At 42.8% G+C, this 25,113-nt stretch overlaps 6 protein-coding genes across 12 annotated transcripts; 4 read left to right on the top strand and 2 right to left on the bottom strand.

Moving 5' to 3' along the window:
• Window positions 1-647: 647 nt before the first annotated feature.
• LOC6546612 lies at window positions 648-2,662 on the bottom strand. Of its 2 annotated transcripts, XM_001975792.3 has the most exons (4): window positions 2,118-2,662; window positions 1,444-1,835; window positions 1,114-1,275; window positions 648-1,048 (listed from the first exon to the last, which is right to left on the bottom strand). In XM_001975792.3, the coding sequence occupies exons 1-4, from the start codon at window positions 2,122-2,124 to the stop codon at window positions 749-751; spliced, it is 861 nt and encodes a 286-aa protein (XP_001975828.1). In that variant the 5' UTR covers window positions 2,125-2,662; the 3' UTR covers window positions 648-748. The 2 variants fall into 2 exon arrangements, with proteins under 2 accessions (XP_001975828.1, XP_026836117.1); XM_026980316.1 differs by lacking the exon at window positions 2,118-2,662 and having other exon boundaries at window positions 1,444-2,065.
• Window positions 2,663-3,415: 753 nt separating this feature from the next.
• LOC6546613 lies at window positions 3,416-5,484 on the top strand. Of its 2 annotated transcripts, XM_015156999.2 has the most exons (3): window positions 3,416-3,535; window positions 3,849-3,881; window positions 4,323-5,484. In XM_015156999.2, the coding sequence occupies exons 1-3, from the start codon at window positions 3,532-3,534 to the stop codon at window positions 5,177-5,179; spliced, it is 894 nt and encodes a 297-aa protein (XP_015012485.1). In that variant the 5' UTR covers window positions 3,416-3,531; the 3' UTR covers window positions 5,180-5,484. The 2 variants fall into 2 exon arrangements, with proteins under 2 accessions (XP_015012485.1, XP_001975829.1); XM_001975793.3 differs by lacking the exon at window positions 3,849-3,881.
• LOC6546614 lies at window positions 3,416-7,315 on the top strand. The gene is made up of 2 exons (XM_001975794.3): window positions 3,416-3,535; window positions 5,572-7,315. The coding sequence occupies exons 1-2, from the start codon at window positions 3,532-3,534 to the stop codon at window positions 6,984-6,986; spliced, it is 1,419 nt and encodes a 472-aa protein (XP_001975830.2). The 5' UTR covers window positions 3,416-3,531; the 3' UTR covers window positions 6,987-7,315.
• A 2,054-nt stretch (window positions 7,316-9,369) lies between these two features.
• LOC6546615 (multidrug resistance protein homolog 49) lies at window positions 9,370-21,583 on the top strand. The gene is made up of 8 exons (XM_001975795.3): window positions 9,370-9,557; window positions 10,496-10,657; window positions 10,733-10,926; window positions 10,988-11,233; window positions 11,651-13,209; window positions 13,460-13,905; window positions 20,045-20,653; window positions 20,744-21,583. Exons 2-8 carry the CDS (start codon window positions 10,553-10,555, stop codon window positions 21,491-21,493), a joined length of 3,909 nt encoding a protein of 1,302 aa, XP_001975831.1. The 5' UTR covers window positions 9,370-9,557; window positions 10,496-10,552; the 3' UTR covers window positions 21,494-21,583.
• LOC6546616 (Usher syndrome type-1G protein homolog) lies at window positions 21,491-25,062 on the bottom strand. 5 transcript variants are annotated; one of them, XM_001975796.3, is made up of 6 exons: window positions 24,821-25,062; window positions 23,441-23,510; window positions 23,208-23,351; window positions 22,933-23,154; window positions 21,809-22,804; window positions 21,491-21,746 (listed from the first exon to the last, which is right to left on the bottom strand). In XM_001975796.3, the coding sequence occupies exons 2-6, from the start codon at window positions 23,461-23,463 to the stop codon at window positions 21,581-21,583; spliced, it is 1,551 nt and encodes a 516-aa protein (XP_001975832.1). In that variant the 5' UTR covers window positions 23,464-23,510; window positions 24,821-25,062; the 3' UTR covers window positions 21,491-21,580. The 5 variants fall into 5 exon arrangements, with proteins under 5 accessions (XP_001975832.1, XP_015011632.1, XP_026836228.1 ...); XM_015156146.2 differs by having other exon boundaries at window positions 24,828-25,062; XM_026980427.1 differs by having other exon boundaries at window positions 21,568-21,746; window positions 24,815-25,062.
• LOC6546617 lies at window positions 23,504-24,262 on the top strand. Its single transcript, XM_001975797.3, has one exon. The coding sequence runs from the start codon at window positions 23,532-23,534 to the stop codon at window positions 24,219-24,221; it is 690 nt and encodes a 229-aa protein (XP_001975833.3). The 5' UTR covers window positions 23,504-23,531; the 3' UTR covers window positions 24,222-24,262.
• Window positions 25,063-25,113: the final 51 nt, after the last annotated feature.

Genomic DNA, 25,113 nt, shown 5'->3' with positions numbered 1-25,113 from the left:
TGTTGCTGGCTCAACCCTCAAATCCAATTTCTCATTTCTCATTTTTCAATTGCCATGACGAGTCCGAGGAGCTTTTGCGAAGGCAGATATTCCAGCAAAATGCGATTCATATTAACAACCATGACCAGCGATTGGCCGAAGCCTTGGAGACCTTTAAAGTGGCGGTGACCCTTCCTTAGCTTTGAGTCTAAAGGACTTGATCAATCTACAATCAGGAGTTAAGGTAAGCGGATTAAGCATTACAGTAGTAAGCATTACATTGGACCAGGATGTATTGTTCGTAACTGTTGTCTCTTGACTATTGGACTTGCCGAAATCGGTCGACTGGAAGTCGTAAGACGTAGTGACCCCGGTCCATCATCAACTGACGTGTCCTTGGGAGTCCTTGCAGGTCTGACTATGGAAAACAGGGTTGTAGCGTAGGATGGAAAGATCCTTTGCTTACAAAAGGACAATGGTGGCACGTCACTAGCTCAGGGCTCATGAAAATCCTGTGAAAATCGTGGTTACGGGCGGAAACTGGCCGAAACAGTCGCATTCACGTGGTCACCGATCAAACCCACAGCTCTGATTACCTCAAATTCGCTCTAAAGCAAATATTATTTTCCTAAATAGTTGTATTTACCAAGCAAAAATAAGAAGCTGTCTTTCCATTTTAGCGGGGGACGTTTTAATGATACAAGATGATTTATAAATTAGCAGGCAGCGGAATCGAAGGACTACAAAGTTGTCGAGTAGCAGCAGCAGCTTAGCCCTTGACCAGGACCTCATAGTGGTCGATGCGGACCTCCTCGCCGCCGAAAGGTATGTAGAGGCAGTGATGGGACTGGTGAATCTTGCCGGGAGTGAGGCTGCCGTGGTGGTGGGCACGGCCGATGAACAGGGGCTCTCCATCGGAAGTGCGACCGCAGAGTACGGCATTGCCGGGCACATTGCCATGGCTGTCGTGCACCCATCCGTATCCGTATCCGGCCAGCAGTTCGTAGTCGTGCTTGACCACCTCACCGCCTCCGTAGGGCACATAGGCACAGCCCTTGTTGGGGATCACCTGGTGGATAGGTGGAGAAATTTAGTGAGTTGCCATACAGTAGCTATAGAATTGCAGGTCCTCACCTTGGCTGGCAGCAAGTCGCCTTCGTGGTAGGCGCGACCCACATAGATCTGATCGCCATCGGCGTCGTGTCCGCCAACCACGGTTCCGGGAACAATGCCGCATCCGCTAGAGGCTACCCATGTTTCCGGCTGGACTAGCACTTCATAGGCCTCCAGACGGTGCTGCAATGACATGAGAATTTGGTAGGTCAGAGATTAAAGTGATGTTTTAGAAATTGTCGTATCGCAGGCACTCCTGGTGCGATTCGTCACTACGTGGACTTTGGACGCTATTATGGAGGGGATGAAGGGCATCCATCACCATAGCAGCAAAGTGAGGGTTAGACCTACCTCGTGTCCGCCGTAGGGGATGTACAAGCACTGGTGCGAGGGATGGATCTTGCCGGGGGTGAGGCTGCCCTGGAAGTAACCACGGCCCACGTAGAGGGGCTCACCCTCGCCAGTCTGGCCCACTTGGATGGCGTGCGGCGGTACAGATCCACCGCTGGACGGGATCCAGGAGAAGTGATCACCGACAAGGACCTCGAAGTCGTGCTTGCTAATCTCCTGGCCGCCCCATGGAACATAGGCCTGCTGCTTGCCGGGCACCACCTTCGCCGGCAGCATCTCTCCATTGTGGTAGGCGCGGCCCACATAGATGGTGTCCTGGTCGGAGTCGTGGCCGCCAATGACAGCTCCTGGGGGCAGGGATCCGTAAACGTTGCTGCTAATCCACGTGTAGTCTGCGAACAAAAATATATACATACATATATATATAGAGCAGGGTCAGAGGCGATAAGTTAACGTGGCTGCGAGGGCCAACTGTACCCCATTAATCAGGCACAGTGGGGTAAAATCGCTGGATCTGTGGAAAGCTACCAAAGCTCCAAGGGATTTCGGCTGTCACCTGCGCGGAGTATCGATGACACTTGGCCACTTGGCCACTTGTCACGACTAATTGCGGCACTTTGCTTTCGTTTTTGCCGAAATTATCTTAGTCACTAGCTTTGCACTTCAGTTCTCACCTCCCATGTTGTGTTTGTGTGGGTTTTATGTGTTGATTTAGGTCTGGAACGTGGTGCTATATACTATACTCGCTGGCTCCGCTGTGTTGGGGCTGACTTCAACGACTGGTCTCTACTAGCGCATCGGTTGCGCCTTAAAAGCTGTGGTGCTCTCTTATCAGTAAGGGTAGTTAGCCGGCATTGATAAGATATCTAGTCACACTGCTTGGAACCGTTGTGTGTGCTCCAAAAACGGATCCTCATTTCATGGACGGTATTCGTCATTGCGACCAACTGTCAGGTGTATCTGAAACAAACGTTTGGAAAAAACAATTAAAATTTTTTGTTAAACAGGAAGGGCAACGTCAAATACACACACAATCGATCTTTTCGCTGCATATGTAATTTTGTACTTGCGGCTTTTATCTATAGCAGTTGCCTAGGAATCTTATCGCCGGTATTCAAAAATAAACTTCATCAATAAGTTCGCAAAAGAGTAAAGGTACACGTATGTGTATTGCTTCCATGGATCAACTATAAGCGCTGGAACGCTTTTCTAGAACAAAAATAATACCTAGCATGTTGTGGATTATTTGAGAATCCTTTGAAAAACGTCTCGTAAATAAGTAACTATGTAATATGTAATTGTAAAGTCTGAACATGAGTCAATTGCGGTATAGATATTTTATATCTTTATCGCGTAGCCGAGTCACACTTATTTATACTCTTTAACACAGATATATTCTTTACATACATGTTTATGTCTTTTACTATCATTTAGATTATTTTTAAAAAAGGGGTTATTGCCCATGAGTTCCTAGAAATATAATTATTATTAATTGAGAAATATACTATCAACAAATAGATAACTATAAAATATAGTAGTATAATTGCTAAATAATAAATATTTCAGATTATTTATGTAGGGAATGATCCTATTTCGAAAATAACTCTTATTTTTGGGTATGCCTTATAGCCTCTTCAACGGGGGATTTTTTAGAGCATGGGCGCTTCAAGTAGGCGTCATATTATTTATGGGTTCACTAAATTGGGGTTCCACCTGTTGAGAGGGCAGAACAATGTCATTTAAAAACAATGCACACAGTTCATTTACTAAAAAAAAGTACCTCCTGTTTGGCACAATGATTCATCGTTGATCGATAAAGGGAATGTTTTCTGGAAATGGAGCTTTCGAGACTGGAATTTAAACCTATTGATATCACAGGTCCAATATCAAATGCATAAAAGCTTTTGCGATAAGGGACAGTGACAAATCGGTCTGGTTCGGCTTTTAAACGTCAGGCTATTGCGCACATGTGGTTTAGTGAAAAGGCAAACATCAGACTGTTCGGACGCTTTTTGGAGTCAGGAAAACGGCAGTAAATATAAGATACAACTTTCCAAAGGAATATCTGTTATCATCAATTGACACACAATGGGTAAGTACAATGAGTAACCGCAGATAAGTGTAGAGAAAGTATTGTTCATAATTTTTGCATGTAATTTGACCTGAAAGATTTCAAACAATATCGACATAAAAAATATATTATTGATTCGGTTAAGACATCAATATATTTTTGTCAGATTCATAAATTGTGTGGCATATAAGTCCCCAATTACGGACGAAAAAATCCGCAAGCGCTGACCAATTCGGTTGGCAACGTGATTTTTTCTCTGTGCACATTGGCCGGGAAAAAAGCAAAGTGCATTGAGTGACTTCCACAGTTCTCCGCCTTTCTTTGCTCCTTCCAGGCGCCGTGCAGCCAGGAGCAGTTGTGACCATTGGTAGGACGAGTGCAGTGAGCCCAGGGTGACATCCCTACGCCTCTGTGAAACCCCCAATCCCCGCCCTTGATAAGAGACCACCCAAGCCCATAAGCCGTACTACAGCAAACCAAATATGTACACAGGGAAAAAGCTAAGAGAGTATGGGTTACATATAAGAACCATTAATTTTTATCTGGTAATTATTTTGATTCCAACGCTAACAAATTGAAATTGCAGTTTTCGGATGATAAATATTTACCTTTGGAAAAAGTACAAAGTAAAATAATCTTGGATTGTTTACATTAAAAACAATCTGTCAAAACAATATTCATATAACAAGTTAGGACGTGTAATAAAATAATATTACCGCTGATGCCCTCCGGGTTTCTCTCTGTGTACGGACAGGTTATCTTATCGCGAGGTACCAAACTTATCGCCACTCTGCCTCTCTCCTTGCAGAAAACACCTGGGTGCACTCGTCTCCACACAGCCCCCTGCCCCCTTACGCGGTGATCGGTGGCCATGACTCGGACCGCTCGCCCATCTATGTGGGTCGATCCTTTCACGAGGGCGAGAATCTGCCCGCCAAGGTGATACCGAGCAAGGGATGCGCCTATGTGGCCTACGGTGGTGCGGAGCACAAGAAGACGCACTACGAGGTGCTGGTGGGCCAGGGATTCGCCTGGGTGCCCAGTGCCAGTGGTGGAGTGCCACCGAATGCGGTGCGCAGTGGAACCACGCGTACGGGTGAGCCGCTCTACGTGGGACGCGGACATCATGCCGGCAGCTTGACTGTGGGCAAGGTTCATCCCTCGCACGGCTGCCTGTACATTCCATTCGGCGACCAGGAGGTGCGCATCAACACCTACGAGGTGCTCATCAAGCAGCAGCACGACGTCTGGGTGCCGGCCTCGCCCAGTTACACTCCGCCGGGTGCAGTGATCGCCGGACACGACTCCGACCGTACCCCGATCTACGCCGGCAGGGCGATGCACGAGGGCGAAATGCTGCCCGCCAAGGTGGTGCCGAGCAAGGGCAGCGCCTACGTCTGCTTCGGCGGATACGAGTTCCAGAAGCCCAGCTACGAGGTGCTCACTGGCTACGGCTATGTGTGGACCAGCTGCGGCCCCCACATTCCACCTAACGCCGTGACCACGGGTCGTGCGCGCAATGGAGAGCTCCTGTACTTTGGACGGGGACACTACCAGGGCAGCTTGACTCCGGGTCTGATCTCGGCCAGCCAGCGGTGCCTCTATATCCCCTACGGAGGTCGGGAGATTCGCGTCAACTCCTACGAGGTTCTCTGCAGGCAATAAGCTAAAGGAACGGAACCCTACACATATACCACTTGCATTTATCCCAGATCACAATGTGCTCGATCACAATAAACCCAAGGATCTGTTTGCATTTTGGGTTCCAGCTATTTAATACCTATCCCTTGAAATTTATCATACTGATTTATGGCATCAGACTAAACCAACGAATGGATTGTTAGATTAGACTGATACTAGACAATTTATGAGCTAAGATAGTGGCTTATATTTGTTGTAACCTACTTTTTAAATCCACTTACATGTTTTTTCAAAGACTTTCTACCAATAAAAATTAAAATAGAATTTTAGATCCTTGAAGATTTTAATCTGAACCACCTCTAAATGTCGGACATACCTCAATTTAAGCTAATAACACATAACTCTCTTTCTTCCAGCCTACAAGTGGGTTCAATCCTCGGCCTACTCCTCCCTTCCCGAGGAGGCAGTGGTGGGCGGCAACGATGAGGACGGCGCCATGATATACGTGGGCAGGGCGGAGCACGAGGGCGATATGCTGGTCTGCAAGGTGGTGCCCAGCAAGCAATTGGGATTCATTTCGCAGCGGGGAGAGGCCCTGCCCAAGGACATCTTCGAGGTGCTGTGCGGCCAGAATCTGGTGTGGATGAAGTGCTACGACCATGTGATTCCGGAGAATGCTGTGCTCTGTGGACGCACTTCGCTGGATCAGCCGGTGTACATTGGGCGTGGCCATTACGAGGGTCATCTGATTATCGGTAAAATCTCCTCCGTCCATCGGGCTCTGTTCATCGCATTTCGTGGTGCCGAACGTCGCCTGGACTCCTACGAGATATTGGTGGAGGAGCGTCGAGTGGTACCTGGCTGGCAGCTGCCACCACCACCTCCTCCACTAGAGCAGCCGGAAAAGTGTCCGCTCTCGCCGCCGCCACCACCTTCTCCACCGGCAATGGCGCCGCCACTGTCAGCCAAGCCATATCCCTATCCGAATTTGGCTGCCATGCCATTTCCTGACAGGCCTCCGGCTTACACACCCACTCCGGATCCCATGCCGCCCGTCGATGCAGCGATGGTGCTGCCGCCACCTGCTGTGGGAGTGCCGGTCATGCCACGACCGCCACCGCCTGCAGGTGGAGTGCTGGTCATGCCACCTCCGCCACCATCGTTCACTCCTGCTGAGGTCTCCGTGGCGCCACCACCTTCATTTGTTCCCGCTGAGGTCAGTGCAGTGCCCGTTCCCGTGGGACCGTCGTTTACACCCGCCTCCACCTATAATCCCTACGGGGCGGGATGCTCGTCCTACACTCCGGCCGAATGTGCTGCTCCTCCGGCCTGTGATGCCTACGGCTATGGCAACAACTATGACGTGTGGATATCCGCCGAACCGGGCTTTTATTACTCCCCCGATGCGGTGATTGGAGGTCATGACAGCAACATGGAGCAATTGCTGGTTTGCAGGGCCTACTACCGCGGTGTCCACGTTCCGGGCAAGGCCATTCCCAGCCAGGGATGTGGCTACATAGCCCACGGAGGTCGTGAGATCATTGAGCCCTCGTACCAAATGCTGGTGGGCAAGGGCAAGTACCACTGGGTGCCATCCCACGGCGGAAACGTACCATCCGGAGCGGTTGTGGCCGGCACGACACCTGGCGGAGCACCACTCTACATTGGACGGGGTCACTACCGCGGCAGCTTGACCCCCGGCGTAATTGAGACCTACAACCGATGCCTCCAGATTCCATTCGGTGGACAAGAGATACGTCTAAGCAGCTACGAGGTTCTGGTTAGGAGCGACATTTTCCATGGACAGCAGGCCATCCGCTTGGTTTATTGAACCCATGTTTAATCTGAGAAGTTCGAGAGCAGCTAGGCCATGAAAAATCATATACAGATTATTTATTTATATAGATACATACATATCTTTGAGTAATGTGCGAAATTGTGCACTTAACTTTCAGATGCATTTCAAATTACTAATTAACTATATTTATTCAATGCATCTACATATTTATATAGTAAGGTGAAACTACCTCCGAAAAAACATGTAAATATTGTCCAATATATGTAAATAAACCTACCATTTATTTACGAGCTGAGATACTTATGCACTAATTATATTGACTCACTTTTAAAGTTTGTTTTGAAATAAATGTTTTATTTATTATATGACTTGCGCTTTGATAACATTATTTGTTTTGGTTTGGGTTTGTTATTATGTGTCTTCTACCATGTGTAAAGTATATTTCTTAGGTAAGTAATTATGTCATAAAAACTCCAACTTTTTTCCAAGACGTATATGCAAAATCATAAAGTCCAAACTTCTTCCGCCTAACCCAGAAATTACAATTAGCAGATGATAGCTTAACGATTTGCGGGCACGAGAGTTTAAGGTCAAAATAAAATTGTATCACGTACAGTATAAAACTAAGCTTAATGCGCGGAACTAAAAACGCTGTATTCCCAGCAAAGAAACTCCATATGCTCGAAATCTCCTTGAACCCACATGGGGTTTACGCTTAGACGAAACTGGCATTTCCCACAACTACCCGTTATTGGTCAACACAAGATTTCCTCAAGCGATTCTGGTTTTTCGACGCCAACTCGGATCGGCCAAAGAGAAAAGAGAAGAAAGAGAAAGGCGAAGCAGGTAAGAGTAAATATGAGCGAGTGCGTCATAATCGTACTCTAGATATACACTGTAGGAAATGGAAATATTTTTTGACTATTAAATTTTTTTTTTTATTATTTTTTAATATTCCAATATTTTCTTACTCTAAATCTTTAATTTTTAAATGATTTTTCTTTAAATATGTAAGTGGTTTAAATACTTTAAGTTCAAACTAAATTCTAAAAATGTCTTAAAATCAAATCAAATCAAAGCTAAAATACCGAAATAATTGTAATTTTAATAGTAACATATATTGTCAGTCGAAAATGCTTTGTTTATACGAAGTAATGAAAGCACAATAAATATTTATTTTTAACAAAAATAAAGCCAAGAGTCCGATTAAAGATAATATAAATTAAAGAAATAAGAAATTTGCAACAAATACTTTCGCCAATAGTTGATATACGCCTTTGTCCAAACTCTTGTCCACATCTATAAATATACACGAATTTGAAGAACACTAATCTGGGTTGCCATAGATAACGTAGGTAATATAGTCGCATTGGACTAGGTCCGTAACCAAGAGAACATTTGAATGGAACCGATTTCAATCGCATGCCAAAAATTTCGCAATCTAATGCCAAATGGTCGAAAACAACAGAGCCAGCCGCAATTATCTATTGGAACAACCTTGTCTAAATTGGCCACAATACGGCTTATCTGGCTTGCTAAATAACACATCACTAGATGTGTTAGTGTTTTGATAGTACATTTATATTTTATGGGCAGTAGGAGTGCTTACAACTGTCGATTAGATTGCAGACGAGATCCCTTTGGAAAGTTTTGCTTGGAGATACCCATTGATACCCTTTAAGGCGCTTTCTAACTGATATGGTGAAATACGAGCGATAAACCAGCAGACTGACAGCGAAAGATGTGGAGCATGTCCTCTGAATCACAAAACGACATTATTTGTATTTAATCACACAAAGTAGTGTTTTATATTTGGATTGGGGAAGTCGCTGGGCAGCGTGAGAATGCCGCTACCACGCTTAAGCATCCAGGTATTTCACGGCACTGAAATACCTGAGCGGCGGTATGAATCACGGCTTTCGCACGCGATACAGATACAGATACAGATCTCTGCTCGGTTAGTCCCCCGATCTTACGAATTCAGCTTAAAACCTCGAGAGGGGAAAACCATGCGCGCAAATCTATTACGCGCAGTCTTTTTGTTTGGCCCAAAACCCGACTGCACTGTCCACAGATGATAGTAAACAAATACCGGTTACGAGTGTGATAACAGACTAGCGTAACACCGAATCGATGCGATGGTACCTGCCTAAGCTATCTAATCTGCATCGGCTTTATCGGCCATTATGGCGCTGTTTTGGTTACAGGACTGTAACTGCTGCTTGGCCAGGAAACCAGTATTGTCCGAGTGGATGGACGAGTGAGTGAGTGGCCAGCGGTTGCCAGGGGAAGTGGGAATCCCGATTAGTTATACGATCGACTTGGCTTTATTGCCGCCCGAGACCCGAGACCGAAGACCGAGGACCGAAGACCGAAGACCCGGTATCCGAGATTCTGGAACCGAGCTGTCGTCGCAGCCATTCGATCTTGGGTTAGTCCAGTTCAGATCGCGCACTCGTCGGCTCCAGACGTCTTCTTGAGCACTTGAGCACTTGAGCACTTCCCAGTGCCAATAGAGCCAGTGGAAGCATACATATATATTCTTTCGGAGATCGCGGGTTTCATCAGTTGGTTAAGTGACCACGGAAGAGCGGCACGAGCCAAGTAAGTGCCATGTTGCAAGTGAAGTTCAATGGAATGATTCAGCTTCGCAATACATTCGATTAGTGCGTTTCTGAAGACAAGTGCATAAAATTGAATCCAATCTGAGTAACTGATTGCAGCTGAGTGCAGCTGAGTGGAGCTGAGGAGTGGGCTATGCCCGGTTCCTTGGATATGGAGTGCAAGCCGTTCGCAATTGACAATCGCAATCAACACAAAAATATCTCGCTTTCCAATTGCGCTTAATTTATTAATTTATGGACGCTTTTTCATTCGCGCAATCGAGCTAATTTCCTTAAATTGACTTGGGAAAATTGTTTTTGCTGATTAATCAGCCCTTTGCTCCGCGTCCAATAATTTCTACGATATTTTATGTAATACGTAAAGATACATTAATTATCACACACTTAAGCGTCATAATTGCTGCCATTTTTATCAGCATTACTTATTTTAATGGTATTATAATTACGTATTCTCGAGATGTTGCGATACATTGATTTCCATTTAATTAAGTGCAAGAAAAGTGCAATAATTCACTCAAATTAATGAAAGGAAAAATAACTTGAAATAGTGGTAGTGCATGAACCCAAAGATAAATCTTTAGAAATTTAGTTCATAACATTCCTAATCTTAGCCAGTATTCGTTTTCCGTTAAGATTTATGGAAGCTGAAATATTTTTAAGAATTCAATCATTCTATTGGTAATCTACCCAGTATCTTTCCTTGAGAGCACTGAACTCTATTTATGAATTTGAATTTTAGATAGTAACCAGACTATTATAGCTGAGTTTGCAGATAAAAAGCCACGGCAACTGGTCGAGTTTGTGGTTCGCGTGGTTAAGTTCTTTAATTGCTGGATTCTAAATTATAGGCCCCAATTTAAGGCTAAGATATCAGGCCAGCACAAAGTGTTCTTAACTGATTGTTAACTTTGCTCTTAGGCTTGATTGCTATAGCGAGTATTGAGATACTTACTGCAGTACCGCCTTGTAGATACAATGGACAAGAAGAAGGAGGACTCACAGTTGCCACAAGCTGGTGACTTTCAGCATAAGGAAGGATCAGTTCTTGATAAGACACGGAAGTACAGTTACTTTGATCTGGTGAGTGGCGACTCCTGGTCAGCATCGATAAATGTTCTATATCCCTTTTGCTCTCTCTTCTATATCCCTCCATAGTTCAGATACTCAACCACATGCGAGCGCTACCTGTTGGTGTTCAGTCTGCTGGTGGCCACCGCTGCGTCCGCATTTATTCCCTACTTCATGATCATCTATGGGGAGTTCACATCCCTGCTGGTGGACCGAAAAGTGCGCGTGGGCACATCCTCCCCTGCCTTTGCTCTGCCCTTGTTTGGTGGCGGCAAGCAATTGTAAGTCCTTGATGATAGGTTAGGTATCCAGGTCTGTCTTATAACACCATGTTTCCTGCAGGACAAATGCCAGCGTAGAGGAGAACAAGCAGGCGATCATCGATGATGCGACTGCCTTTGGAATTGGCAGTCTGGTGGGATCTGTAGCCATGTTCCTGCTCATCACACTGGCCATCGACTTGGCCAATCGCATAGCCCTCAAGCAGATCGATCGCATCCGAAAGCTCTTCCTGGAGGCCATGCTGCGACAGGATATCGCCTGGTACGACACCAGTTCGGGCTCCAACTTTGCCAGCAAAATGACCGAGTGAGTTTCGTCTCAAAATGTAACTAATAACCTTATAATCATGATCTTATTACATTATACAAAGTATAAAAACCATATCAATTGAATATTCATTAGCAAAACTAGAAAATTACCCAATCATACTTGCAAGCCGACTTATTACCCTCAATATGACTTTAAATGATTGAACCAATTTATCACTATCGCGATTCCCAGCCAATTTTAGGAAGCCACCTGGGAGTTTCTAAATTAATTAAATATACCACGCCGAGGAATTGCTTTAATTCAATGCATTCGAATTTATTTCAATTGTAAAATTAAAAATTAAAAACTAAAAACTATTTGTGTTGCCCACTGATGTATTCAGTTTCCAACCCTCTATTTTGCTATTTTGGTAATTTTGATTTCTAGAACTTCCCGATTGTCTTGAATTTGCAGAGATCTGGACAAACTGAAGGAGGGCATTGGCGAGAAAGTGGTGATTGTGGCCTTCCTGATCATGACCTTTGTGATTGGAATAGTGTCCGCATTCGTCTACGGCTGGAAGCTCACCCTAGTCATTCTCAGTTGTGTGCCCTTCATCATCGCAGCCACCAGTGTGGTGGCGCGACTCCAGGGATCCCTGGCCGAGAAGGAGCTGAAGTCCTACTCCGATGCAGCCAACGTGGTGGAGGAGGTCTTCAGTGGAATTCGCACAGTGTTCGCTTTCAGTGGCCAGGAGAAGGAGAAGGAACGCTTTGGAAAGCTGCTCATTCCCGCAGAGAATACGGGTCGCAAGAAGGGTCTCTACTCGGGCATGGGAAATGCCCTGTCCTGGCTGATCATCTACCTGTGCATGGCCCTTGCCATCTGGTATGGTGTCACGCTCATTCTGGACGAGCGTGATCTTCCCGATCGCGTTTATACTCCTGCCGTGTTGGTCATTGTCCTGTTCGCCGTGATCATGGGTGCCCAGAATCTCGGTTTCGCCTCTCCACACGTGGAGGCCCTTGCCGTGGCCACGGCAGCTGGCCAGACCCTGTTCAACATCATCGATCGTCCGTCGCAGGTTGATCCATTGGACGAGAAGGGAGACAGGCCCAAGAACGCCGCTGGACACATTCGTTTCGAGGGTATTCGCTTCCGTTACCCCGCCCGCCCAGATGTGCAGATCCTCAAGGGTCTGACCGTCGATGTGCTTCCGGGTCAGACGGTGGCCTTCGTGGGCGCATCTGGGTGTGGCAAGAGCACCCTCATCCAGTTGATGCAGCGGTTCTACGACCCCGAGGCGGGCAGCGTCAAACTGGATGGACGGGATCTTCGAACACTGAATGTGGGCTGGTTGCGTTCGCAGATCGGTGTGGTGGGCCAGGAACCGGTTCTCTTCGCCACCACCATTGGCGAGAATATCCGATACGGAAGACCATCGGCCACTCAGGCGGATGTGGAGAAGGCGGCGCGAGCGGCCAACTGTCATGACTTCATCACTCGTCTGCCCAAGGGCTACGACACCCAGGTGGGCGAGAAGGGCGCCCAGATCTCTGGTGGCCAGAAGCAGCGCATTGCCATTGCCCGTGCCTTGGTTAGACAGCCCCAAGTGCTGCTTCTCGACGAGGCCACCTCTGCCCTGGATCCCACCTCTGAGAAGCGGGTGCAAAGCGCCCTGGAGCTGGCCAGTCAGGGACCAACCACTCTGGTTGTGGCCCACCGACTGTCCACCATCACCAATGCCGACAAGATTGTCTTCCTCAAGGACGGCGTGGTGGCGGAGCAGGGCACGCACGAGGAGCTCATGGAGCGAAGGGGCCTCTACTGCGAACTGGTGAACATCACCCAGCGCAAGGAGGCCACTGAGGCGGACGAGGGAGCGGCGGCCGGACGGCCTCTGCAGAAGTCGCAGAACCTGTCCGACGAGGAAACCGATGATGACGAGGAGGATGAGGAGACCGAGGAGCCGGAGTTGCAGACTTCGGGCAGCTCCAGGGAGAGCGGATTCCGAGCTAGCACGCGACGCAAGCGTAAGTACCAGAGGCCAGAATAAATAATGGTTTTACTAGCCAATATTTCCATCAGTTTCAATAAGACTCACGGATCATTTGCTTTAAATATAAGGAAATAAGGAAATATTTCTATTAGCTCATTAAGCATGATAAATTCCTTATTTGAGTAGAGGAAATGGAATGTCAAAAGTTTCTGAGTTCTACAAAGTAGTGATTCTAGAGAACCTACATATATTCTTATATGGTCCAATATTCATATAATTCACAGGTCGCTCGCAGCGCCGCAAGAAGAAGAAGGACAAGGAAGTGGTGTCCAAGGTGTCCTTCATGCAGCTAATGAAGCTTAATGCTCCGGAGTGGCGATTCATAGTGGTCGGAGGCATTGCATCCGTGATGCACGGCGCCACATTCCCGCTTTGGGGTCTCTTCTTCGGCGACTTCTTTGGAATCCTCTCCGACGGCGACGATGACGTTGTGCGAGCCGAGGTCCTGAAAATCTCCATGATCTTCATTGGCATTGGCTTGATGGCCGGATTGGGCAACATGCTGCAGACCTACATGTTCACAACGGCCGGCGTGAAGATGACAACGCGATTGCGCAAACTGGCTTTTGGAACGATTATTCGTCAGGATATTGCCTTTTTCGATGACGAGCGGAATTCAGTCGGAGCACTATGCTCCCGTCTGGCCAGTGATTGCTCCAACGTTCAGGGGGTAAGTTTCAAGATTAAACAAGACAGATTGCTATAGTCGAGTTCCCCCACCATAAGATACCCGTTACTCAGCTAGTGCAAACAAGAATTTTCAACATCTGGAATATCGGTAGAAATTGGGAAAAAAATAGTAAAATTAAAAAAACTTTTAAGTTTTTTAAAAGCTTGGAAAATATTTTTTTGCACATCTATAGAAATTTACCAGATATATCAAAAAGTGAAAAAGATTAAGATAAGTTGAGTTATGGGCTTTTGAAATTCAGTCTTCGGGGCATTTCTTAATATTCTTGAATTTCTACCATATCATAACATCAGAAAAAATAAAAAAAATAAAATTCTAAATTTGAATGCAGATTTTTAGAGAATTGCTCCAGAAACATTTAGAGGTATGCCACTTCAAAATCCGATTAAGATAAGTTGAGTTATGGAGTTTAGAACTTCAGCCTTGGGGCATTTCTCAACTTTATTGAATTTCTACATCATCACATCAAAAAAATTGCAAAAAATTAAAAAAAAAATTAAATTTTAAATTTGAATGCAGATTTTTAGAGAATTGCTCCAGAAACATTTAGAGGTATGCCACTTCAAAATCCGATTAAGATAAGTTGAGTTATGGAGTTTAGAACTTCAGCCTTGGGGCATTTCTCAACTTTATTGAATTTCTACATCATCACATCAAAAAAATTGCAAAAAATTAAAAAAAAAATTAAATTTTAAATTTGAATGCAGATTTTTAGAGAATTGCTCCAGAAACATTTAGAGGTATGCCACTTCAAAATCCGATTAAGATAAGTTGAGTTATGGAGTTTAGAACTTCAGCCTTGGGGCATTTCTCAACTTTATTGAATTTCTACATCATCACATCAAAAAAATTGCAAAAAATTAAAAAAAAAATTAAATTTTAAATTTGAATGCAGATTTTTAGAGAATTGCTCCAGAAACATTTAGAGGTATGCCACTTCAAAATCCGATTAAGATAAGTTGAGTTATGGAGTTTAGAACTTCAGCCTTGGGGCATTTCTCAACTTTATTGAATTTCTACATCATCACATCAAAAAAATTGCAAAAAATTAAAAAAAAAATTAAATTTTAAATTTGAATGCAGATTTTTAGAGAATTGCTCCAGAAACATTTAGAGGTATGCCACTTCAAAATCCGATTAAGATAAGTTGAGTTATGGAGTTTAGAACTTCAGCCTTGGGGCATTTCTCAACTTTATTGAATTTCTACATCATCACATCAAAAAAATTGCAAAAAATTAAAAAAAAATTAAATTTTAAATTTGAATGCAGATTTTTAGAGAATTGCTCCAGAAACATTTAGAGGTATGCCACTTCAAAATCCGATTAAGATAAGTTGAGTTATGGAGTTTAGAACTTCAGCCTTGGGGCATTTCTCAACTTTATTGAATTTCTACATCATCACATCAAAAAAATTGCAAAAAATTAAAAAAAAAATTAAATTTTAAATTTGAATGCAGATTTTTAGAGAATTGCTCCAGAAACATTTAGAGGTATGCCACTTCAAAATCCGATTAAGATAAGTTGAGTTATGGAGTTTAGAACTTCAGCCTTGGGGCATTTCTCAACTTTATTGAATTTCTACATCATCACATCAAAAAAATTGCAAAAAATTAAAAAAAAAATTAAATTTTAAATTTGAATGCAGATTTTTAGAGAATTGCTCCAGAAACATTTAGAGGTATGCCACTTCAAAATCCGATTAAGAAAAGTTGAGTTATGGAGTTTAGAACTTCAGCCTTGGGGCATTTCTCAACTTTATTGAATTTCTACATCATCACATCAAAAAAATTGCAAAAAATTAAAAAAAAAATTAAATTTTAAATTTGAATGCATATTTTTAGAGAATTGCTCCAGAAACATTTAGAGGTATGCCACTTCAAAATCCGATTAAGATAAGTTGAGTTATGGAGTTTAGAACTTCAGCCTTGGGGCATTTCTCAACTTTATTGAATTTCTACATCATCACATCAAAAAAATTGCAAAAAATTAAAAAAAAAATTAAATTTTAAATTTGAATGCAGATTTTTAGAGAATTGCTCCAGAAACATTTAGAGGTATGCCACTTCAAAATCCGATTAAGATAAGTTGAGTTATGGAGCTTAGAACTTCAGCCTTGGGGCATTTCTCAACTTTATTGAATTTCTACATCATCACATCAAAAAAATTGCAAAAAATTAAAAAAAAAATTAAATTTTAAATTTGAATGCAGACTTTTAGAGAATTGCTCCAGAAACATTTAGAGGTATGCCACTTCAAAATCCGATTAAGATAAGTTGAGTTATGGAGTTTAGAACTTCAGCCTTGGGGCATTTCTCAACTTTATTGAATTTCTACATCATCACATCAAAAAAATTGCAAAAAATTAAAAAAAAAATTAAATTTTAAATTTGAATGCAGATTTTTAGAGAATTGCTCCAGAAACATTTAGAGGTATGCCACTTCAAAATCCGATTAAGAAAAGTTGAGTTATGGAGTTTAGAACTTCAGCCTTGGGGCATTTCTCAACTTTATTGAATTTCTACATCATCACATCAAAAAAATTGCAAAAAATTAAAAAAAAAATTAAATTTTAAATTTGAATGCATATTTTTAGAGAATTGCTCCAGAAACATTTAGAGGTATGCCACTTCAAAATCCGATTAAGATAAGTTGAGTTATGGAGTTTAGAACTTCAGCCTTGGGGCATTTCTCAACTTTATTGAATTTCTACATCATCACATCAAAAAAATTGCAAAAAATTAAAAAAAAAATTAAATTTTAAATTTGAATGCAGATTTTTAGAGAATTGCTCCAGAAACATTTAGAGGTATGCCACTTCAAAATCCGATTAAGATAAGTTGAGTTATGGAGTTTAGAACTTCAGCCTTGGGGCATTTCTCAACTTTATTGAATTTCTACATCATCACATCAAAAAAATTGCAAAAAATTAAAAAAAAAATTAAATTTTAAATTTGAATGCAGATTTTTAGAGAATTGCTCCAGAAACATTTAGAGGTATGCCACTTCAAAATCCGATTAAGATAAGTTGAGTTATGGAGTTTAGAACTTCAGCCTTGGGGCATTTCTCAACTTTATTGAATTTCTACATCATCACATCAAAAAAATTGCAAAAAATTAAAAAAAAAATTAAATTTTAAATTTGAATGCAGACTTTTAGAGAATTGCTCCAGAAACATTTAGAGGTATGCCACTTCAAAATCCGATTAAGATAAGTTGAGTTATGGAGTTTAGAACTTCAGCCTTGGGGGATTTCCCAACTTTCTTGAATTTCTACATCATAACATCAGAAAAAAAACAAAAAAATTAAAAAAAAAATAAAATTCTATATTTGAATGCAGATTTTTAGAGAATTGCTCCAGAAACATTTAGAGGTATGCCACTTCAAAATCCGATTAAGATAAGTTGAGTTATGGAGTTTAGAACTTCAGCCTTGGGGCATTTCTCAACTTTATTGAATTTCTACATCATCACATCAAAAAAAATGGAAAAAATTAAAAAAAAAATTAAATTTTAAATTTGAATGCAGACTTTTAGAGAATTGCTCCAGAAACATTTAGAGGTATGCCACTTCAAAATCCGATTAAGATAAGTTGAGTTATGGAGTTTAGAACTTCAGCCTTGGGGGATTTCCCAACTTTCTTGAATTTCTACATCATAACATCAGAAAAAAAAAAAAAAATTAAAAAAAAAATAAAATTCTATATTTGAATGCAGATTTTTAGAGAATTGCTCCAGAAACATTTAGAGGTATGCCACTTCAAAATCCGATTAAGATAAGTTGAGTTATGGAGCTTAGAACTTCAGCCTTGGGGCATTTCTCAACTTTATTGAATTTCTACATCATCACATCAAAAAAATTGCAAAAAATTAAAAAAAAAATTAAATTTTAAATTTGAATGCAGATTTTTAGAGAATTGCTCCAGAAACATTTAGAGGTATGCCACTTCAAAATCCGATTAAGATAAGTTGAGTTATGGAGTTTAGAACTTCAGCCTTGGGGCATTTCTCAACTTTATTGAATTTCTACATCATCACATCAAAAAAATTGCAAAAAATTAAAAAAAAAATTAAATTTTAAATTTGAATGCAGATTTTTAGAGAATTGCTCCAGAAACATTTAGAGGTATGCCACTTAAAAATCCGATTAAGATAAGTTGAGTTATGGAGTTTAGAACTTCAGCCTTGGGGCATTTCTCAACTTTATTGAATTTCTACATCATCACATCAAAAAAATTGCAAAAAATTAAAAAAAAAATTAAATTTTAAATTTGAATGCAGATTTTTAGAGAATTGCTCCAGAAACATTTAGAGGTATGCCACTTCAAAATCCGATTAAGATAAGTTGAGTTATGGAGTTTAGAACTTCAGCCTTGGGGCATTTCTCAACTTTATTGAATTTCTACATCATCACATCAAAAAAATTGCAAAAAATTAAAAAAAAAATTAAATTTTAAATTTGAATGCAGACTTTTAGAGAATTGCTCCAGAAACATTTAGAGGTATGCCACTTCAAAATCCGATTAAGATAAGTTGAGTTATGGAGTTTAGAACTTCAGCCTTGGGGGATTTCCCAACTTTCTTGAATTTCTACATCATAACATCAGAAAAAAAACAAAAAAATTAAAAAAAAAATAAAATTCTATATTTGAATGCAGATTTTTAGAGAATTGCTCCAGAAACATTTAGAGGTATGCCACTTTAAAATCCGATTAAGATAAGTTGAGTTATGGAGTTTAGAACTTCAGCCTTGGGGCATTTCTCAACTTTATTGAATTTCTACATCATCACATCAAAAAAAATGGAAAAAATTAAAAAAAAAATTAAATTTTAAATTTGAATGCAGACTTTTAGAGAATTGCTCCAGAAACATTTAGAGGTATGCCACTTCAAAATCCGATTAAGATAAGTTGAGTTATGGAGCTTAGAACTTCAGCCTTGGGGCATTTCTCAACTTTATTGAATTTCTACATCATCACATCAAAAAAATTGCAAAAAATTAAAAAAAAAATTAAATTTTAAATTTGAATGCAGATTTTTAGAGAATTGCTCCAGAAACATTTAGAGGTATGCCACTTCAAAATCCGATTAAGATAAGTTGAGTTATGGAGTTTAGAACTTCAGCCTTGGGGCATTTCTCAACTTTATTGAATTTCTACATCATCACATCAAAAAAATTGCAAAAAATTAAAAAAAAATTAAATTTTAAATTTGAATGCAGATTTTTAGAGAATTGCTCCAGAAACATTTAGAGGTATGCCACTTCAAAATCCGATAAAGATAAGTTGAGTTATGGAGCTTAGAACTTCAGCCTTGGGGCATTTCTCAACTTTATTGAATTTCTACATCATCACATCAAAAAAATTGCAAAATATTAAAAAAAAAATTAAATTTTAAATTTGAATGCAGATTTTTAGAGAATTGCTCCAGAAACATTTAGAGGTATGCCACTTCAAAATCCGATTAAGATAAGTTGAGTTATGGAGTTTAGAACTTCAGCCTTGGGGATTTTTTCTCAACTTTATTGAATTTCTACATCATCACATCAAAAAAATTGTAAAAAATTAAAAAAAAAATTAAATTTTAAATTTGAATGCAGATTTTTAGAGAATTGCTCCAGAAACATTTAGAGGTATGCCACTTCAAAATCCGATTAAGATAAGTTGAGTTATGGAGTTTAGAACTTCAGCCTTGGGGCATTTCTCAACTTTATTGAATTTCTACATCATCACATCAAAAAAATTGCAAAAAATTAAAAAAAAAATTAAATTTTAAATTTGAATGCAGATTTTTAGAGAATTGCTCCGGAAACATTTAGAGGTATGCCACTTCAAAATCCGATTAAGATAAGTTGAGTTATGGAGTTTAGAACTTCATCCGATCAAGAATATGTACTTTATATGGTCGGAAACGCTTCCGACTCTACGAGTAACGGGTATAAAGATACCTTGTGCAGGTGCCACAGAAAAGCTGCTTATACATAAATGTAAACCAACAACATTGTTTCATACTTTAATATACCCTTAGCAGCAATATTAAAAAGCTTGTGGTCAATATTATTTACTTTGACTATTGACTATATATATGTTTTTAAATTTCTAACATTTTTCTATATTCCAGGCAACCGGAGCTCGTGTGGGCACCATGCTCCAGGCCGTGGCCACTCTTGTGGTTGGAATGGTCGTCGGTTTCGTTTTCTCCTGGCAACAGACGCTCCTCACACTGGTCACCCTGCCCCTGGTCTGTTTGTCCGTCTACTTGGAGGGGCGCTTCGTCATGAAGAGCGCCCAAAAGGCTAAGGCATCGATCGAGGAGGCTTCTCAAGTGGCCGTCGAAGCTATTACCAATATCCGAACGGTCAATGGTCTTTGCTTGGAGCGTCAGGTGTTGGATCAGTACGTTCAGCAAATCGATCGTGTGGATGTCGCCTGCAGGCGCAAAGTTCGCTTCCGTGGTCTGGTTTTCGCTTTGGGCCAGGCGGCTCCTTTCCTGGCTTACGGCATCTCCATGTACTATGGTGGAGTGCTGGTGGCAGAGGAGCGAATGAACTATGAGGACATCATCAAGGTGGCCGAGGCTCTGATCTTTGGCTCCTGGATGTTGGGACAGGCCTTGGCCTACGCGCCGAATGTAAACGATGCGATTCTGTCCGCTGGACGCCTGATGGATCTCTTCAAGCACACCTCCACGCAGCCCAATCCCCCACAGAGTCCCTACAATACAGTTGAGGTGAGTCAACTTTCAGACCAGCGCTTTATGCAAGGAAATGCATTTTTTCACCTATCGAAACCCGACACTTAAATTTCATTGTCTTTTCAGAAATCCGATGGAGACATTGTCTATGAAAACGTGGGCTTCGAGTATCCGACGAGGAAGGGTACTCCCATTCTGCAGGGCCTAAATCTTACCATAAAGAAGTCGACGACGGTGGCTCTTGTGGGTCCGTCTGGCTCCGGCAAGTCCACCTGCGTGCAACTGCTGCTCCGCTACTACGATCCCGTATCGGGATCCGTGAACCTAAGCGGAATGCCGAGCACCGAGTTCCCGTTGGACACACTGCGCTCCAAGCTGGGCCTGGTCTCCCAGGAACCTGTGCTCTTCGATCGCACCATAGCCGAGAACATAGCCTATGGCAACAATTTCCGGGACGACGTGTCCATGCAGGAGATCATTGAGGCGGCCAAGAAGTCCAATATCCACAACTTTATTAGTGCATTGCCCCAAGGCTACGACACCCGGTTGGGCAAGACCTCGCAGCTCTCTGGTGGTCAGAAGCAGCGCATCGCCATCGCTAGAGCGCTGGTCAGAAACCCGAAGATACTCATCCTGGACGAGGCCACCTCTGCGCTGGATTTGGAGAGCGAGAAGGTGGTGCAGCAGGCGTTGGATGAGGCGAGATCCGGCCGCACATGCCTGACGATCGCCCATCGTCTGACCACCGTACGGAATGCGGATCTCATCTGTGTGCTTAAACGCGGGGTGGTAGTGGAACACGGCACCCACGAAGAGTTGATGGCACTGAACAAAATCTACGCCAACCTCTACCTGATGCAACAGGTGTCGGGGTGATAATTATTTAGGCTTTAATTTAGTATGTACACTAGGCTAATTAAACATGTTGAAGTATTACAAAAAATAGAGTGATTAGGCCAACTACTACAGTCGGCTGTCTACCAGGGGTCCGGGATTGGCCAGGGCGTTACGTCTCTCCTGGATGGCGAAGGTGAGTTTACGGAATGGACCCAGCGGCAAGCCAAGTGACTTGAGGTCCGACTCTGTGAGCAGCATCAGGGTCTCCAAATCGATCTCTTGCTTCTGAAATCTGAAATAGTAATGGAGTTACATACACAATGCATTCCAGTCCAATTTGGTTTTGGTACTCACACTGGTAGGTATTCTTCCAGGGCCCAGACGGCCAGGAATCGCTGCAAGGCACTTCCTCCGGCCTCTCGGTCGTCGTCGTCATCATCGCTATAGACGTCGTGACCGCCGCCCTCAGAGTCCGTATCATCCGAAAGGTTCAGATATAAGCGACCCTTTCCACCGCCATTTCGTGACTTTGAAGGATTGCTGCCCGCATTGCGCATCGTGGATGTGGAACTGGTGTCCGTGTGTAGCTGGAGCTGACTCAAAGCCGCTGTTACGGATCGACGGAAAGCAATGCTGCCCAACATGGTGGGTCTGTCAAAGAGTCCAACAGGCCTTTGGAGGGTCACTTCCGCGCTTAGTTCCTGGGTTAACTGACCATCCCCGAGAATATCCGGCTGAGAGAAGGAACGTGCCAAAGTCGTGCTGTAGCCACTGCGGTTATCGCTGTGGTCCAACTCATCGGCCTCCATGCACTCAAAAACATCGCTGATCTTGCCGCGCTTGCCGACACTGTCCTCGTTGGAACTGAATGTGCCCACGTACAGCACTTCGGAGTCTCGCTGCAGACCCGTAAGCGATGTAATGGTTCGCTTTCCATCCGGCTCCACCTCGCGCACCTTGAAGCCACCGTCTGTGTCGCTGGAAATCTTGGAGTGTGGACATGTGCTGCTGTGCTGCTTTTGCAGCTGCGAAGGTCTCTTTTGCACCGTTCCCGCTCGACTGGCTATCGTGGAGCCTCCGCTGCTGCTGCTACCGCTCCCAACCAGATCGCTGAACTTTGTGGGAGGCGGCGTATCCCTTGATGTCTTGTTTAGATTGCCCTGGCTGGACCAGATCTTCTGCTTGAGAGTGGACAGCATGTTGCTGGTCTTGCTGGAGCCACTGGGTGGGCTTAGGTCCGAATACTCCGGATCCTGGCGCTGCTGCTGCTGATTCTGACGTTTCATGTACTCCCGCACACGTTTCTCGCAGTTCTTCTCGGCCAATTCTTTCAGGGCCTTGCATTTTTTTCTGTAAATTATAGCAGTATATTAGTCCATGAAGAGATATTAACAGAAATCAGTTGCTTGAGGAATCGTAAAACTGCCTTAACAAAAACAATTCATGCCAAACAGGCGGAAGATATTTCATAAACTTACTTTTCAGTGGCCTCCAAGTTTGTGAAGGCCACATCCAAGTAGCGCAGGATCTCATCCCTGCCATTAATAGCCGCCAGATCCTTGGCGCTGTGCTTATCGATATCCAAGGCATAGATGTTTACCCCGAATTTCACCAAAAAGTCGACGCAATGCAAATGACCCTTGGCGGAGGCCAAGTGCAAGGCTGTGTTTCCGAACTGATCGCATTTGTCGGGGTCACCACTGGAAGGATTATTGTCAGTAAATATAGAAACATCAATTAAACTATTACGCACCCCCTTCCGCACAGCAAACGCAGTGCATCCAGACGGCCCTCGAAGGCTGCCCACATGACCGGCGTCATGGAATCACTGTCCTTGGCATTCGTATCCTTCCGGGTGGCTGCTGCCAGCACATCCAACAGTCCATCTTTGGCGGCTCTAAACGCAAAAGATTGATCCAGAAGGTAAATGAGTCTTGTGTATTCCGTTGGAGATAAGATAGAGCCAAATTAATTGCATGTACTCACTTGTGAAAGCGATCCGATGACATACTCGTCTGTGTTATCTTTCAATCAGGTTGGAAATTCTCGAATCGATCTGAAAGGAATCCAAGGCCAGATGAATAGGCGTTTCATTATAATTTCTATTCCTTCACATCAGACATCTAAGATTCTGAAAAGTAGGTCACATAAGCCCCAACTACAAAACCAGACACACTCACACACAATACTTGTTTTGGATCAATTCAAAAAGATGCCTTTAAAAATGTTGTCCTCCGAGCTGCATAAGATGATAATCTCTGACTTTCCAATCGAAGGAACAACTTCCCATAAATCCGTAATGGAGGCAACATTGGGTTCATTCCCCAAATTAAAAGATTCCGAAATTATGAAGCCAAAGGTCCTGCTTCGGGAACAAAGAATTCAACACCCCTTTAAAATAATCCGTGCCGAAGGACTAGATTGGGTTCGCCGAATTCAAGACATCGAGGAAGAGGCGGAATTAAACTGGGCAAATATCACGGCTAGTACAAATACAAATTCTGGTAATACGTACGACCTTAAAGCCATGATGAGCGCGTGTGAAAATATTTCTGGTTCTGGAAGATTGTCAATCCCAAAGGTTCCTGAAACGGCCTCCCTGACCAATGATTGTGATAAATTAGAGGATATTTTCCCTTATGATGGAACAGAAGCTCAGATCCAGAGCCCCGACGAAGTTAATATCGACGAGCTGGCCTGCTACTTCGAAAATATGGTCGACATACCCAAGAAACTGTCGCTCAGCGCTGAAATGATGTACACCTGATGATAACAGGAATAAAATAAGCTTGCATATTTTGTACTACAGTTTATAGTCATTAACTTGATTTTAAAGTTAGCTCCCCAAAGTAAGGTTTATTCATTTCAATGTTGGGTGATGCTAAGGATCCATAATACATACATATGTATGTATGTATGTACATGCATCGGATTGAGTGATTAAGGTCCTAATTATATTCAATTAAGATATATGTACATATGTATATGTAGGTTACATACTTATTTTCACATTCCACTTTTTAATGTGTTTATCGTGTGGTTGGCCAATTAAAATGAGCCCGAAGATGATCCAAATTCCCCGTTGAGCAGACTGCCCTTTTTCCCAGCACTTGTACTAACTTCACACGTTTCGAATTAATAATCCAAAAAAGAAAAGTGTAGCAGCGGTGAAGAATCACAGGCCCACCAAACACGCACACAAGGAAAACATTACCCATTTACTACACACGATGGAGTTTGGCTTACATACCAACGGCCAACTACCAAGTTCACTCAACCTTGTTGGCTGGTTTTCGAATTGCCCAAAACAACCGAAAATCGAGGCAGTCAACCATTTACTTATTTACCACGGATACACACACTCACTTATTACCAGTTAGTTGTCCCGGTTTAAGACCACTTTTCAAATGCAGGATTTCGAATTGGATTTTCCCACTCGGGCAGCCTGACGACACTTTTCTTTTTAGCAAAACGATCCGAAAGTTTTCTTCGGCGATCGGTAGAATATGCACGTTCCGAATGCCGTTACCCGGAAGCACTTTCTACCGCTCCGACTGCATGCTGTTGAATGAAATAGCTAGCTTGGCTCAAACTTCGGCGCTCACATTACGCACAGTGGTCGAGAAGAGTGCATATCTACAGCTGAGAAGGCATGTGAA

This window comes from Drosophila erecta, unplaced genomic scaffold (assembly GCF_003286155.1).
Source record: "Drosophila erecta strain 14021-0224.00,06,07 unplaced genomic scaffold, DereRS2 tig00000092-arrow-pilon, whole genome shotgun sequence".
Lineage (NCBI taxonomy): Eukaryota > Metazoa > Arthropoda > Insecta > Diptera > Drosophilidae > Drosophila > Drosophila erecta.
The sequence above is the reverse complement of the archived record's forward strand: the minus strand, read 5'-3'. Positions and strand labels throughout refer to the sequence as shown.

Bases quoted from the DNA above. Each gene is read 5' to 3' on its own strand.
- LOC6546612 (XM_026980316.1), bottom strand. From the start codon at position 1,857: ATGTATATATTTTTGTTCGCAGACTACACGTGGATTAGCAGCAACGTT. The intron at 1,276-1,443 runs GTAGGTCTAACC...ATGTCATTGCAG, and splicing joins TCCCCTACGGCGGACACGAG to CACCGTCTGGAGGCCTATGA. The intron at 1,049-1,113 runs GTGAGGACCTGC...CCTATCCACCAG, and splicing joins GCGACTTGCTGCCAGCCAAG to GTGATCCCCAACAAGGGCTG.
- LOC6546613 (XM_015156999.2), top strand. The intron at 3,882-4,322 runs GTAGGACGAGTG...CTCTCCTTGCAG, and splicing joins AGGAGCAGTTGTGACCATTG to AAAACACCTGGGTGCACTCG.
- LOC6546615 (XM_001975795.3), top strand. From the start codon at position 10,553: ATGGACAAGAAGAAGGAGGACTCACAGTTGCCACAAGCTGGTGACTTT. The intron at 10,658-10,732 runs GTGAGTGGCGAC...ATCCCTCCATAG, and splicing joins AGTACAGTTACTTTGATCTG to TTCAGATACTCAACCACATG. The intron at 20,654-20,743 runs GTGAGTCAACTT...TTGTCTTTTCAG, and splicing joins GTCCCTACAATACAGTTGAG to AAATCCGATGGAGACATTGT.
- LOC6546616 (XM_001975796.3), bottom strand. From the start codon at position 23,463: ATGTCATCGGATCGCTTTCACAA. The intron at 23,352-23,440 runs GTGAGTACATGC...TTTTGCGTTTAG, and splicing joins TCATCGGATCGCTTTCACAA to AGCCGCCAAAGATGGACTGT. The intron at 22,805-22,932 runs GTAAGTTTATGA...TATAATTTACAG, and splicing joins AACTTGGAGGCCACTGAAAA to AAAAAAATGCAAGGCCCTGA.
- LOC6546617 (XM_001975797.3), top strand. From the start codon at position 23,532: ATGAATAGGCGTTTCATTATAATTTCTATTCCTTCACATCAGACATCT.